Here is a 15,046-nt window from a genome sequence, read left to right on the forward strand (position 1 = left end):
CCCCCGTCATCATAATTTGTTTTCTCTTTTTTTGTTCCTGGATGGATTTGGTTTATTGTTTCATCCTGAGTTAATTAAAGGTAATAATATTCATCTACATACAGAAATGGCTGTGAATAAGAATATTCTGGAGTGAGATGCCTTACACTGTTGTGTAAATATGAACATTGTAACCATTCTTTCTAAAGATACGGTAAACCCTGCAGAATCTCTCTCGTTTTCATCTCTGGTGTTACACTTTCCAGATCCTTTCCGGCTTTGTTTGCTTTTTATCTCTTTTAGTTGTTGTATGATCAGTTAATCTAATTACACTAATTACACATTAGCGTTTCTAAGTCTATCAGAATGAATTTGATTGAAAAATAATAGCAGGAAACCTATACTTCTTCATCTCTACTTCATTATCCACAACACTAACATGGTGCTTTGTTTATATTTTCTCTTGTATATCATTTTGAAGCTTCCACAGACGTGTACCTCTCCTTCCACAGACGTGTACCTCTCCTATTTATCACCAAATAACAGTTGTGCAGTTGGATCTTATCTACACTTAGTGCTTTTATGTATTTCTTTCTCTTGTCAGCAATTCTTGATACATACATCTTTAATTCCCAGGCCATGTATTATATTTCATTTCAATCTGTTTAATTCACATATATTATATAAACTACTTCCATTTAACTCTTTTCATAACTTTGACATTGCAGGTTATCACTTTCTAGAAATTGTTGCCATTCTTGATATGACCCAACCCACCAGCTAACCTGCTTCTATCATATAACCTCCACTTTTTATCTGTGCAGATATTAAGATATTCTATACATTATCCCTCTTACCAGTAAGTCTTGGCATTGAATTAGATTTCAGCTCACAAACTAGCATGCACTTTCCTCTCGTGTGTCTGGTGTTCAACCAATAGTTTGTACTGATATTCCTAGTTAACCATAGTGAATAGAAGAAATGGTTAAATGGGTGTGACATTGTACTAGCTTAAAAGCTTTTTGTTCTCAAAACTTAGCCTGAAATTCTAGAATTCTTTTCACCTTGTTGCAGACAAACATTTGTTGTATATTTGGGCAGCACACTTAATTCAATATATTTCACTTCATGTAGCAGTTTGCTAACAAATCTTAATTAAGTTCATGTCCTCTCCAGGTTGGGTCTTCTGTCTTTAATGAACACCATAAAAACTCATCAAAGCATCAGTTTTTAGAAGTCCTCAGTCAAACCGTCCAACCCATGCCAGCATGGAAAACGGACGTTAAACAACAACGATGATGATGATATATATATATATATATATATATATATATATATATATATATATATATATATATATATATATATATATATATATATATATATATATATATATCCATACCTGTGCATTATCTAAAAACTGATTTAACTTCCTCCTCACTAGAGAGAAATTATTTTTATGATTTACTTAAGTTTTTTTCCTTTCATTACCGTAATTGTTTTGTACTCAACTCTCTTTGCAGTATTAGAAATGTAACTGTTTGTAATCACCATGAATTTCATAATGATAGTATTGTATTTTTATAAATTACCAACCAAAATTACAGTTTGTACCAAACTGCAGCACAATTGACTACATTTAGTGATCTTCGGTGTTAGTCAGTCAATTGTCTATTGTTGCCAATTTTCAGCTCATCTACCATTTCTAGGTGTTGCTTTTATCTGATTCTGTCTTAAGGCAGTTCGTTAGTTAAATGTTATTCTTTCTCAGCACATCGTGTCCCGATTTCTTTTCTTTGCTTTTGGCTTCTCAGATTTTCTTTTCCCTTTCTAAACACATTCAACTGTGCTGTGATAACATCTTAATTAGTAATTATACTTTTGTTTCCTTTTTAACGAAATTGTGTGTGTGTGTGAATAATCTTTAATGTGTGCTACACCTGGATTAAAGTAAATTAGTGACAGAGGGGGTGGGGGAATTCTTTCAAAATGAATAAATTTGAACTGCAGTTTTCATTTTATTTTCACATTGTGAACATAGGTGTGTTACCAGCTAAAGAATTTCTTCTTGTTTCACTCTTCCATTTTTACTTTGATTATTTTAATGAGTACACATCATCATCATCATCATCATCCTCATCTACACCAAACTCTACGCCATTGTCACCATGGCTTTTCCTCTAGAGTTGTGAATCTCTTTGCAGACACTAACCGAGTTCTATACTTATCTTGCAGCTTCCAAACCTGTGGTAAAAGAGACAAAAACCATGATGATACATACAGTATCTTTACAAGAAAGATTTGCCGACTATATTTCACAAGGTGATATTGCTACTTCTTGTCCCACCCATGGTTAAAACAATTATCTCTTGTAGTAGTCCGGAGCTGCTTTTCGCCACCCTCCTCCCTGCTATTTCACCCTAGTTAATTATCTCTTTCAAACCTGTAGGTCACCAAGCAGATAAAATTCCTCAATGTCAACTAAGACAGAGCAACATATAAATTCAAGAAAAGCATTTCTCTGCTAGATTGGATTTGACATTTTTATGGCTTACACTTGCTCCTCTCGAGAAGCAAGTGTAAGTGAAAAGAAGCACTTTTTACGTAGCATTTTTATTGCAGTTGGATATAAAATGGCTACTGAAGTATTTAAATCTAGAATTATAAACATTTATCTATTTCTATTATACAAGTATCTGAACTCTTTTGAAAATAAAACCTTCTTTTAGTCATCCCTTCTATACACAAGTTAGGTTTTGAAGAGGGTTTAACGGTGCACTGTTTTTCGATGGGCAAAAAGAAAATCTTGTTTTTATGACATGAAATGAAATATGAAATTAGTGAGGACACTCAACAAGTGTTTCGTCAAGTAGCAGCTGTTGACTAGCTTCTTCAGTGAATTAAGCCAATATGCCTTTGATCTTTGAAAAGTACAGTTGTTGTAACTGTTGCTTTAATCACTTTAGCTGCCTATGTTGGTCCTTTTGGTACAAGTTATTTTGCTAAAATAACTCCTGTTCTTCTTAATCTGTTGTAAGGTCACCAAATCAACAGAGCAGATAAATAACATTAGTATATTTAACAGAAACTGTTAGTGTTTCTGTTCACGAGACTAGCCTTATAATTAATAGGCTTCAAAATTGGTGAGTATACCAAGTCGAGAACCAACTAAAGCTTGAGTCATTGACTACTTGAAATAAACCTAGTAAAATGTCAGCTATTAAAACCTGTTTCACCCTTCACCTATGCTAATAATGCTTTCATTGAGTTCAATGATAATGGAGAAATTCCTTGGCAGGTATAAATCTTGCCAGGGTCGTCTCTGCTTTTTCTTCCATCTGGATCCATAAAATAAACGCCAGTTCTCTATTGGAATCAGTTTAGGTTACTAAAGTTTTCTCTTTTAGATTTTTATCTTGTTTCAGTTTGAGAAATCATTATTTCATTGGTGAGTCCCCAAGAAATTAATTAATTAATTAGTGAGGTCCTCTAGTGTAGCTCAATTTACATTGATTTCTTATGCCGATACTTTAGTTAATCAATAGGTGTTCTGTTGCTCTGTAATTGCTTGACATCTAATCAGCCAGGAAGACTTGTTCTTGGTCATCTTAATGCTTGGATAACTAAGAATAACTATTTTGTTATTCAAACGTTCTTTGTTATTCTTTGAATAGCAAGGAAGAAGTACTGTGTTTGAAAGAGAAATTATTCTTTGAAGTAGGCATCCCCCTAATGCTTGACAATTCTCTTTAAATTTGGAAGGGAATATGTCTGTAGAGGTAAGTGAAATAAGCGATATAGTTTATCAATGGGGCTTATATTTTCCACTTCAAAACTTCTCCATTTTCTAGGTTTTATTTACTGCTTTACAACTTGGTTAAAACATAACTAATAATTTTAGTCTGTTTAGAATGTTCTAGATTTAACTTTTAACAAGCTACTTATATATAGCTGCTCTTAACAAATTTGAAAGGTAACATATATTAGTACTAATAAAGTCTGGTGACAAGTACGTTGGTGCTAACAGTCATAAACCATGAGGGCATTTGCTAACAAAGATGGATCACAATTATGCTGGTGCTAACAAATCTGGATTTATTCTAACCTGAACCGTTTATGTTTAAAATACTTTGTTTTCCTCCAGCTTCAAACATAAAGCTTGAACCATTTTTTGCTTTGGTTTTAAATTACAAGGTTGGTTCAACTGGAAATGATTGAGTAAAAAATGGCTCATATTTTAAAATATGATGCAATATTAATGAAATTATTCTAAGAGGAGAAATATGTAATTTTATAGTTTTTCATATGAAAAATTGTTTGCATTTGAACCATCCTGTGTATTTTGATTTTGTTTTTTTAAGATGTTTTTGAAAAATTTGCATTCCTTTTTTAATAACAAACAAAATCCAAACAATAACAGATATACTTATGTCCAAATTGCCAAACTCATTCAACCATGGACCAAAATGGTAATGATTTGACTGATATTTAGATCTGGAATGAGTGCAAAATACTATTCCAAGTGTGATTAATAATATTTCTAGAATCCTTAATCATTGGTGGTAAAAGCATCAGTGAAGAAATTCTTCAAAACACTTTAGCCGTTTGATAAAGAAAAGAATCTAAATCGGAGCTTTCTCAAAAAGCTCACAAAAAGTTGTTGAGAAATTCTGTTACTTTGGTAGTATTCGAGGAAGGGTCATCAACTCTGTTGTTTCACTGAAGACTAGGTTTTTGGATTCACTGTAACCTTGGCATCTGCAGTTATGCTAAACTTTTACTATGAGTCCCATGTCAATAGATATTATGACGGATGGGCCAACTGTCTCAACCAGACATAGTGAAAGTGTATTAAAGCAAGAATTACAGAGAAATGCAAGAAATTCAGGATAAATTTTATTCCTATTAGCAGACTAGATTAAGCATGATAACTCATGGCATTGTATTAGTGTGTATCCGTGAATAGTGGAGATCTGCATCAGTTTGAGAGGAACCTATTAAGTAACGCGTATTGACTGCAATGTTAAGATATACAGAAGTTTGAGAACAAAGTCCTAAGTTAATGTATATGGAAGAAATGGCTAGACACAAGTGAATGGATGGTACACGAGTGTTTGCTGTAATTGTGGGAGAGGTAAATGGTGAATCACATGAAATGACACAAATGTAAAGAGGCTTATCTCACTTACTACAAACTTACCAATTCCATTACTTGCATGAGAAACCAGACAGTAACATAAATTGAAAGTTTCCACTCTTTAGTATCATACCTGGTCAAAATATTTTATGCATGACATGGCCAAATCCAGCCTCTCGTGCCAACACTACAATGATGTTATTCTAAGAATACACAATCACATTATTGAAATCTTGAGGCAACAAGATAATGAATGATTAAATCAAAACAATATGAGTAAATAAGCAATAGATTTGATAGAATAATTAGAATGTTAAAGAGCTAAAGATAAATGAATGATTCCCCACTGGAATAAATTGAGAGTTAATTTAGCTGCGGACATTAAATGATGATGACCAGGCCTTTTATGGCATTTGATTAAATGATTAATGTTAATTGGCGTTCGGGATTATGTCTAGTTTGAGACTGAATATGATCCACTGGTACCAACATTTTGGAGAACAACGTAACTTGTCTCGATACTAATGCTGGAAAATTACTTGGGCACTTAACCACTCTTTGTAGAAAAGAATTACAGCTGATTGGATAATCCTCAATATAATAATCTTAGTATTTGTTTTACAAATTTTGCAATGGAAAGTAAAATTAATCTCAGAAGATAAGATTAAAGACTACAATTTATTTAAATCAAAGCCCTTCCATTTCTGCCAACTCACATGTTTACAACATTACTGTAAATAGTTAAATATGAAGCGTATATTTCTGATTTTAATGATTTACATTTGTCATCCATCAATTCTTTGGCACCAGTTGTAAACAGGGATTTATAGAGTTCATTTTTATTTGGTGATGGTTTCATTTTGTGCTTTTCCTATTTATATATCCTTGGTTTTACCTATTTATGAATACTCTATACCTCGCCTATTTATAATACTCTGTGCTTCACCTATTTATAATATACTCTTCACCAATTTTTCCAACATCTGTCTAATAAAGTTTGTCTGTTATAAATTTTCGTTTTTTTGCACACAGGTAAAAATGTTTGTTTCTTCATCTTATTTGTTTTGTTTTTTGTTACTTTTATATTTCAAATAAATCTGGCTTTCTCTGTGAAACAATTCTCAGTGTCTAAAATTGTTATTGTTAAATGTTTTGAAGTTATTCTTATTAAAATATTGCAAATTCTACCTTAACCAATTTTTTAGTATCTAATGTCCTTCTTTTAAACCAATTTATGATAAAAAAAAAAATTTTTTTTTGAATAAATAAAAATTATTAAGATTTATTTATTTTAAGAAGAAATAAATATATTTTGAATTTTAAAAGTTTTTGATTTTTAAAAGATTTCCATTTTGATCCATTTTAGTTGCAAATTAGTCCTTCAAAGAATGGCATGGTTATTTAGGCCCAAGAGTATGTGTATATATATATACAGATGAATGGTGGTTGGTTGAATTGGCTGTTAAACATTTTATTGCCTTTAAAAGATGAAAATTAACACACCAACACTGGTTGCCAAGTGGTGGGACAAACACACACATAAACAGGCTTCTTTCAGTTTCTGTTTATCAAATCTACTCACAAGGCTTTGGTTGGCCTAAGGCTATAAGTAGAAGACTCTTGCCCCAATGTGCCAGACAGTGGGTCTGAATCCGGAACCATGTGGGTGGTTGGAAAACAAACTTTTTGCCAGGGCCATTCCTCGGCCATTATCTCTCGTATTAAAAACCTTGGACATATTTGTTTCCACAACCATGTTCAGCCCCAACTCTGTAAAAAGAAGACCATTAAAATATTAATAAATGTGTTAAGAAAAAAAACTTTCTATTAATACTGAAGAAGAAAAAAAACCTTTTTTCTTTTTTCTAAAAGAATGGTTATAGAGAAAGATTAATCAAGAAATATTTCATACATTTTTATTACATGGTAATGGAGAATGTTTTTGGCATTTCAAGTACTGATAATTATGAGACAGGTTATTTAGTTTTTAAAGTTCAGCAAGATAAATTTTAAAACTATTTTTTTTCTTTCTTACTAATCAAAATAGACAATTCTTGAAGTATTTCAGTTTTTCGTTTTCATTTCCATAGTAACCACATTTACAATATTGATAGACAAATAATGTTTTATTTTTGAATAATTCTATTTTATTCACAATATTTTGGTTGTTGTCAGTCTGGTTACTTACTGGTTTCTCTAATTTCAACTCCACCCAAGAGTTGCCTTGTTGAGAATGGTCATACCATCCAGATTACTACAGAGATAAAAAGTTGTTCTATCAGATGATAGAGTTGCGTGTGTGTGTGTGTGTGTGTGGTTGGGGGTGAATGAAGAAAGTGAGAAGTGTAGAGCTATGGGACACTGATATTTATGAAGATAAATGATAAAGACGGTACAGATGTTACCATTCACAGACGCTGCTTTCTTCTTCTTTACATTGGTTGAGTGATACACGTGTGTTAGCTTCACATGGAGCTCATAACTTCTTCTTTCTTAACAACACATAAATGTTAAAGATTTGATAATTTAGCATGTTATTATTGCATTCGGATTATGTCAATTTCTTTTATTTAACCTTGCCCAGAAAAGCACCGTGTTTTGCACAGTTGATCATACATACCGTTTCCAGAGAAATTGGATCCTTGCTCTTTGTTCTTCTTTGATGCACATTGCTTGTGGAGTGGCTATGCTTACTCTGTAAAGCCAGAAAGGGAAATGGCACAATCAGGCTTAGACTTCCATCATAGGACCACAATAGCACCAACCACAAGAGTACCAACTATAAGCACGCATGCGCAGAAGGCAGTGTGACAATAATAAAGATATGGTATGGTGAAAGTGCGGATAGTGTTTGACTTACCCTTGTGTGTGTGTTCACCTTTGTGTCTGTGTTTGTCCTCTCAGCACCACTTGGCAACCAGTGTTGGTGTGTTTACATCCCTTGTAACTTAGCAGCGCAGTAAAGGAGACCATTAGAATAAGTACTAGGATTTAAAAAAGAATTAAAGTACTTAGGTTGATTCATTCAACTAAAATTTCATCAAGGCGATGCCCCAGCATGGTCACAGTGTAATAACTAAAAGAAGTAAAACATGAAAGGTAAATACCTGCATGGGTTGGACAGGTATGCTAAAGAGCATATCACAGCTTGTCATGATTCTTTGTTAACTCCTGTGTGCAGTCCAATATCTTTAAGATATCGTCTCACCATTTCTTTCTACATCTTCTTTCTCTCCAACTGTGTTCCACAATAAGCATACAGCTATCTTCTTGGTTGGTATTTACTGTGTTTACCAATATATTTTCTAATGTATTACAGAAAACTGCTTTTGAATATATATTTTCCTATTTTAGTAAACTCCAAGAGTCTCAAGCAGCCATGTATAAATACTTCTTTTCCAATTTAATTTTATTCTGTTGTTTTCTTTAAGCTTTTTACTGAGATTATAAAGAAATAATGAAGCTACCTAAATCCATTTTACAGCTCTATACTTTCATGTAGTGAATTTTGGACCATTGGTGACAGATAACTCTTTCGTTACCAACCTGGCTGAGACCACCTCTAGCTCTGAATACAAATGTCTTATTTTCATAAGTTTTGAATAAAAATCTTACACCAAACTTTAGTCACAATTTATGTTCCTAACACTAGCTGAATGATATAACTAAGTTATTTTACTAAAATCGTTGTTATATTTAAAGTAATTGAAAGAAACACAGAGCATCTCGAAATAAATACAGTAACGAAAGGGTTAAACTGTGAGTCAAGATTTTAGAATATCTAAAATTGACCAATCAATCTGGTACACTTGCTGTGTTATTAAGTAACTTGGTCAAAATCCTCTGAGTATCATTCTTTAATGAAACTAAGTTTTAATCATTAATACGCTTAAGTGAATGATTGCAAATACTATGGTTTAAAAAAATAAACTCATTTCTCAAAACAACCACCAGCTGTTTGTAACAATTTTATATTCCCCAACAACTAAGCTGCTTTAGCTAATTAATGAGATAGATTAACAAAAATGATAATTAAGAAAAGTATTAATCTCATTGGTCAAAAGTGTTGATTCATGTCGCTTGTAGTGTCTTCATATTCCTGCAAGACAACTAATTTCTCTTTTACTACATGAGCACTAACTACCATAAACAAAATGAGTGAAATGGAGCAATATTATTGTCTGGAATAATCCAAAGGCCTAGTTTTAGGTGAGATGACACTAATGGTGATAATATTTAGGTAAGTAAAGAATTCCTCTTTACCAAATAGGCCTTGATTTCCTTAGGGAATTCCTGTTTCAGTCAACCAAGACAATTCTATAAGTCATCATGATTGTCAGAGCTCCCCTGTCAGTAATTTTGTTAAATTACAGACTGTCACATTAAGTTGACAGCATACAACTACTTTATCGTATCACTACTGCATGCATAAATCTCTGAGAGATTTAGTAATGTATTATTTCTATATATGTATATATATATACTTGAAAATGGATGCGTGGCGTTCGATCATATAATAATATTTCGAAACGTGGAGTAGATAAAACATTATTCTTTAAGTTAGGACTTCCTTCACCAGCGCCAGCACTTCCATTTTCCCATGCTTGTATGGGTCAGAGAGAATTTGCTGAGGTAGATTTTCTACAGCCAGATACCCTTCCTGTTGCCAATCTTCACCTGTTCCCATGTAAGATAATATTTTACCATTGCTAGACATGTTTCTCACAGAAGACTGGAAATGAATAACCTTGCTCATAGCCATCATATGATGCCTACACACGCACACACACACACACACACACACACACACACACATTTTCCATCTACTAAATCTACTCACAAGGCTCTGGCCAGCCTGGAGCTATATTAGAAGACACTTGTTGAAGGTGCTGTTCAGTGGGACTGAACTCAAGATCATATGGTTGGGAAGCAAGCGTCTTAGCCACACAGCCACGCCTCTGCCTCTACTACGGTGATGATATATCATCACAAATTCACAAGAGACAGGAGTGCAGTGATATGATGTCTATACATCCTTCAGCATCATTATTGGATGGCAAATTCCTGCAGACATTAAAATGCAATTCCATATTTTTACAACAATGGTAAAATATGAAGTTACAACCTTTACACCTTTTAAAAGAGAATTAGTGATGCAAATGTTAATGAAATAATGGTTTACAAAAGAACAAGATGGCAGCAGATCGTCTGTCTGTTTGATCTGAGCCTAAACAACAACCACAACCTTTACATCTCACTGATAAAAGCCTCTTCTGATTCATTCCGGTACATCACCATTCCTTAACTTTTACTGGTTCTCATGATGGCTTCTTTTCCTAATGTCTTCTTAACTATAATAATCAGCTTGACTATCAACTGTTTGTTTTGTCTCAATTCTCTTTTAATGGATGTGAAAAATAAATTTGGAAATATCTCTTCAAAAAAAAAACCAAAAAAAAAAAACCAATGTTCTTTAAGCAAACTAACCTCGCTTGATGTAGCTTTAACAGATTATCTTTAACAAATCTTTCATATCCTCTTTTTCACATTTGTGTGTGTGTGTGTGTGTTCTTATGGTTGTCTGTATGTGTTAATATGAATATGTAAGTTATCAAGACTCCATCTCACTGCATCAATGTTCATTCTAATCTCTGATTTAGTGTGTGTGTGTTTGATGGAGGAGGATGAAGGGGGGGGGACGTTATTGAGATAAAAATAGATATCCTTTCAGATTGCCTTCTGTGAGATAAATGCTATTAATATTAACACACACACCTTGAAACTAGTGATGATACATTTTTCTCATTGGGACTATTTGTGAATTACATGTACACACATATACACACACATAAATTTTGCCAGATCAGATTGGAGCCTTCTGGCTCGCCAGTCCTCAGTCAAACCGTCCAACCCATGCCAGCATGGAAAGCGGACATTAAATGATGATGATTATATATATATATATTGTGTGTGTCTTGTTTTTCATTTGTGTCTTTTATTGTTCGAGAAAATAGTTCATATTCCATGTACTTGTACTTCATACTTTTTTGTTGTACACATTTCATGATGTCCTGTGCCCACATATGCATATATATACGTTTAGATGTAAATATGTACATATAATATTATATATGCATATTATTATATGACTGAATGCCATGCATCCTCTTCCAATTAAGTTTTATCTACCTATCATATATATATATATATATATATATATATATATATATATATATATATATATATATATATATATATATATATATATATATATACATACCTACATATATGTATGTACATTGCCATGTTGACATTTATTATTGGTGTTCTGATAACAGTAATTTCTTTTGGGTTGGGTTTAATAATAGTAATAACAAGTAGTCTTGATGATTGCAACAAGAAAGATGGAGTGGAAGTGGCAGCCAAGGCACCGGCAGTGGTGATGGTGGTGTAGTACATAACCTTTTTTGTGGTGCTGGAACTGTAGTAGTAGTAGTAGTAGTGTTGGAAACACTGGATAGGTTAAGAACTAACAATAAGCTTCTCACATTGGTGCATAACCTCAATCCAGTGTACAATTTATACTTGTTTTTTTGACCTGTAACTTACAAAAAGAACAAATAAATAAAAAGTTATGATTTGAATTTAGTGGGGGTGGGCACCGAGAAAGCTTCTTGGTGCTCTTACCATTTTTGACTATCTAACCTTTGCATATGATGATGATGATGTCGGAAAATAGTAAAGATAACCGAATCGACCAGTACATGACTGATCTCATTGCTTCCTATACGATCCCTGATGTGGAAGCACTCCCAGATGAGAAAGTAGCCTTAGAGAAGTTTGGTCTCTACATAATCTCTCTCATATAAATGAAGCAAAACAGAAGATTCTGTGATGGTTTTGCTTTTCCCAACAGATTTTGGTGACATAATTCAAATGGAATCTTAAGAATTGAAAACTGAGTCACATGTTCAACTTAAATGTCTCCTCTCCAATTAAATCCTTTCATTGGCACCAGTTGCATTTATAGAGGGGGGGGTATGTTTTATTGAGTTAATTTCCAGTGTATTACTGGTGGTAGGACAGATGATGGAGCTGGTAGAGTTAGACAGTTAATGGAGGAATTGGCATTTTGTATCCTGCTATCATCACTGTCTTACAAATGGACAGAACACTTCAATCTCAAATGACCCGGTCCTCCTAATTACAAAATAGGAACAACTCTTTGCTCAAAGCAGCCATAGTGTTGTCAGAGTGGCAGGCCATTAGCTTGTAGTTCCAGGTTCAATTCCTTCTGTGCACTTGGAGAAGCAATGGCAAAAAATCACTGCAATGTGGAATCATTCCATGAAGACCAGTTCTTCAGTTTGTTACAGTGAAAAGTGTTATGAGACACTGTAGTGACAATGGTAGAGTTGGTGCCTATTTTATTGGCCATTTAAGGAAAGAAAGACAAAGTCAAGGTCAGACGAGTTTAAAACAAAGAAAGGAGGGACTAAATATCACAAGACATTTTATCTGAAGCTCTTCATTTTGCCATCCCTTTTTTTTTTTTTGCCCCCAAAATAAAGTTTGTCTCACAACCAGAAACTAATGGAGGAGCTTCTACATGGTCATTCAACCTGCTAGAAATAACAACCAAATATTTCAAAATCAAACCTAGTGCAGGACTGGCTGTGTGGTACGTAACTTGCTTACCAACCACGTGGTTCTGGGTTCAGTCCCCCTGCATGCCACTGTGGGCAAGTGTCTTCTATTATAGCCTCGGGCTGGCCAAAGTCTTGTAAGTGGATTTGGTAGACGGAAACTGAAAGAAGCCTGTTGTACATATATATATATATATGTGTGTGTGTGTGTGTTTGTTTGTTCCCCCCCCCCCCCAACATTGCTTAACGTCTGATGCTGGTGTGTTTACGATCCCGTAACTTAGCGGTTCAGCAAAAAGAGACCGATAGAATAAGTACTAGGCTTACAATAAGTCCTGGGGTCAATTTGCTTGACTAAAAGGTGGTGCTCCAGCATGGCCACAGTCAAATGACTGAAACAAATAAAACAAAATTTAATAATGCATTTGATAATTTACTTAGATAAATGCACTGTCTTCGTCATTTAACATCCTTTTTTTTTCTCTGCTGGGTTTGAGAAGAACAAACAAGCCAAGGGGTTTTATCTCTGTCTGCTTTGGCATGGCTTCTACAGCTGGATGTCTTTTCTAACACCAACCACTTAATTACTGGGTGTTGTTTATGTGGTATCAGCACCAGTGAAGTCACCAAGTACCCACAAGACCCCCCAGCTCAACTGAGTTGGGTATAGACTGGAGGGACCAGAAACTATCTGGAAAAAAACAAATGGATGCTCACAGCTGGAGCACCCTGTTCATAGTGCTGCTCGGTGACAGCTGACCTGGGGCTAAACAACAAAATAGAAAAAAATCATTTTTTTTTCTCTTCTTTTTTTAAGTGGGTGGGTTTATGGATTACGAAATCTGTCATCGTACAACATGGCATCTGCTTTGCTGGGCACCAACTTCTTCACAACTTGTTACTAAACCATTTAGAGTTCTAAGTGTTTTTATGTACATTATTAGACCCCAGCAGGAAATAGACATAAATCTGAATTTGCTTTGACAACTTCCTGTCTAAAAAAAAATGCATGCCACAAGCGATTCGGTTTGTTGCCAGTTTGAAGAAACCATATCTACTTCTGCTATTTGTCAAACAGTTTTTGCTTTCTGCTAACTGGCCATACCAGAATATTCTTGCTTGGGCAAATCTCTCTCTCTCATGGCAAATATTTTGCATATAAACAGAACATTAACGCAAATATAAAAGAGTATCAGGAAACACAAATTCACTTAACATCTTTTATATTTGCTTGGAGTCCACTCTTTTACTTTCAATGCAAAGTTTATTTAAGCAATTTTTTTAATAATATATATCTAAAGATGTGCATTTGGGTGTTGAAACAAGAAAAAGAAGAGAAAAAAACATTTAATATGTGCAGATTGTCTTTCAAAGCTGAAGTTTCACTGTCACTGCTCAGTTCCATCATTATGTAAGAGGAGGCGGAGGAGGAGGTGGTGGTGGTGGTGTGTTTTAGTATATTGAACGGTCTAGGTTTAAATAAATATCCAAACCAGTTCCTGTAGAGGAGCAATTTTTAATAAAATGGTTCTATTAGTGTGTATTTGCCAGTCCAGAGATTGAGGGCATTTAAAATGGCAGGTTTGTTTGATTTAATCACAAAAGGTTTTTCTCTTAACTGAAAAACAAGCAAAAAGAAAATCACTAATTGGTTTAGAAACCTGTTATACCAATCAATATTTTATTGTTTTGTATGGCTCTGCAGAGTTGATTCCATCAATGCTATCCTTCTCTACCACAAGCATAAGCTCCTGCACTCGTGTAGGTCTTCATGTTCCTCGACCAAGTGTTCATATCATATACAAACTGTTGTATCGACTCAACGTTACTTGCCTGAGATTTCCTGTATGTTTTAAGAAGCCATTTTCTTATAGTTGGCACAAAATATTTGAAAACTGTAGGTGATATTAATCATCATCATCATCATCATCATCTTTTAACGTCCGTTGTCCATGCTGGCATGGGTTGGACAGTTTGACCAGGGCTGGCACACTGGAAGGCTGCACCAGATTCCAATCTGATTTGGCATGGTTTTCTATGGTTGGATGCCCTTCCTAATGCCAACCACTCCAATAGTGTAATAGGTGCTTTTACATCCCACTGGCACAGTTGGAAGGGAATGAGGGGTGGGAGGGGTCACCTGTGTAAAAAATGGGTGCTATTGGATGTGGCAGCAAATCATTGATGTCTGATGTTAGAAGCTTCTCTTTTTTTAGTTCCACATGTCCAGGTAACAATGTAATGAGCATCTGTAAGGATGATGTTGATACTTGGAAGTGAAGAG

General features: G+C 34.3%; 1 protein-coding gene across 5 annotated transcripts in view; it reads left to right on the forward strand.

Annotated features, from left to right (window-relative positions):
* Positions 1-15,046, forward strand: part of LOC106868269 (dystrophin) — a 111,884-nt gene that overhangs the window by 38,624 nt on the left and 58,214 nt on the right. For 3 of the 5 annotated variants that reach the window (XM_052970287.1, XM_014913465.2, XM_014913458.2), the window contains exon 2: positions 2,215-2,301. The exons of the other annotated variants lie outside the window; for them this stretch is intronic. In XM_052970287.1, coding sequence (XP_052826247.1) covers positions 2,215-2,301 — 87 coding nt within the window. The remainder of the gene's footprint in view (positions 1-2,214; positions 2,302-15,046) is intronic. 5 annotated transcript variants of the gene reach the window in all.

Source organism: Octopus bimaculoides, chromosome 8 (assembly GCF_001194135.2).
Source record: "Octopus bimaculoides isolate UCB-OBI-ISO-001 chromosome 8, ASM119413v2, whole genome shotgun sequence".
Taxonomy (NCBI): domain Eukaryota; kingdom Metazoa; phylum Mollusca; class Cephalopoda; order Octopoda; family Octopodidae; genus Octopus; species Octopus bimaculoides.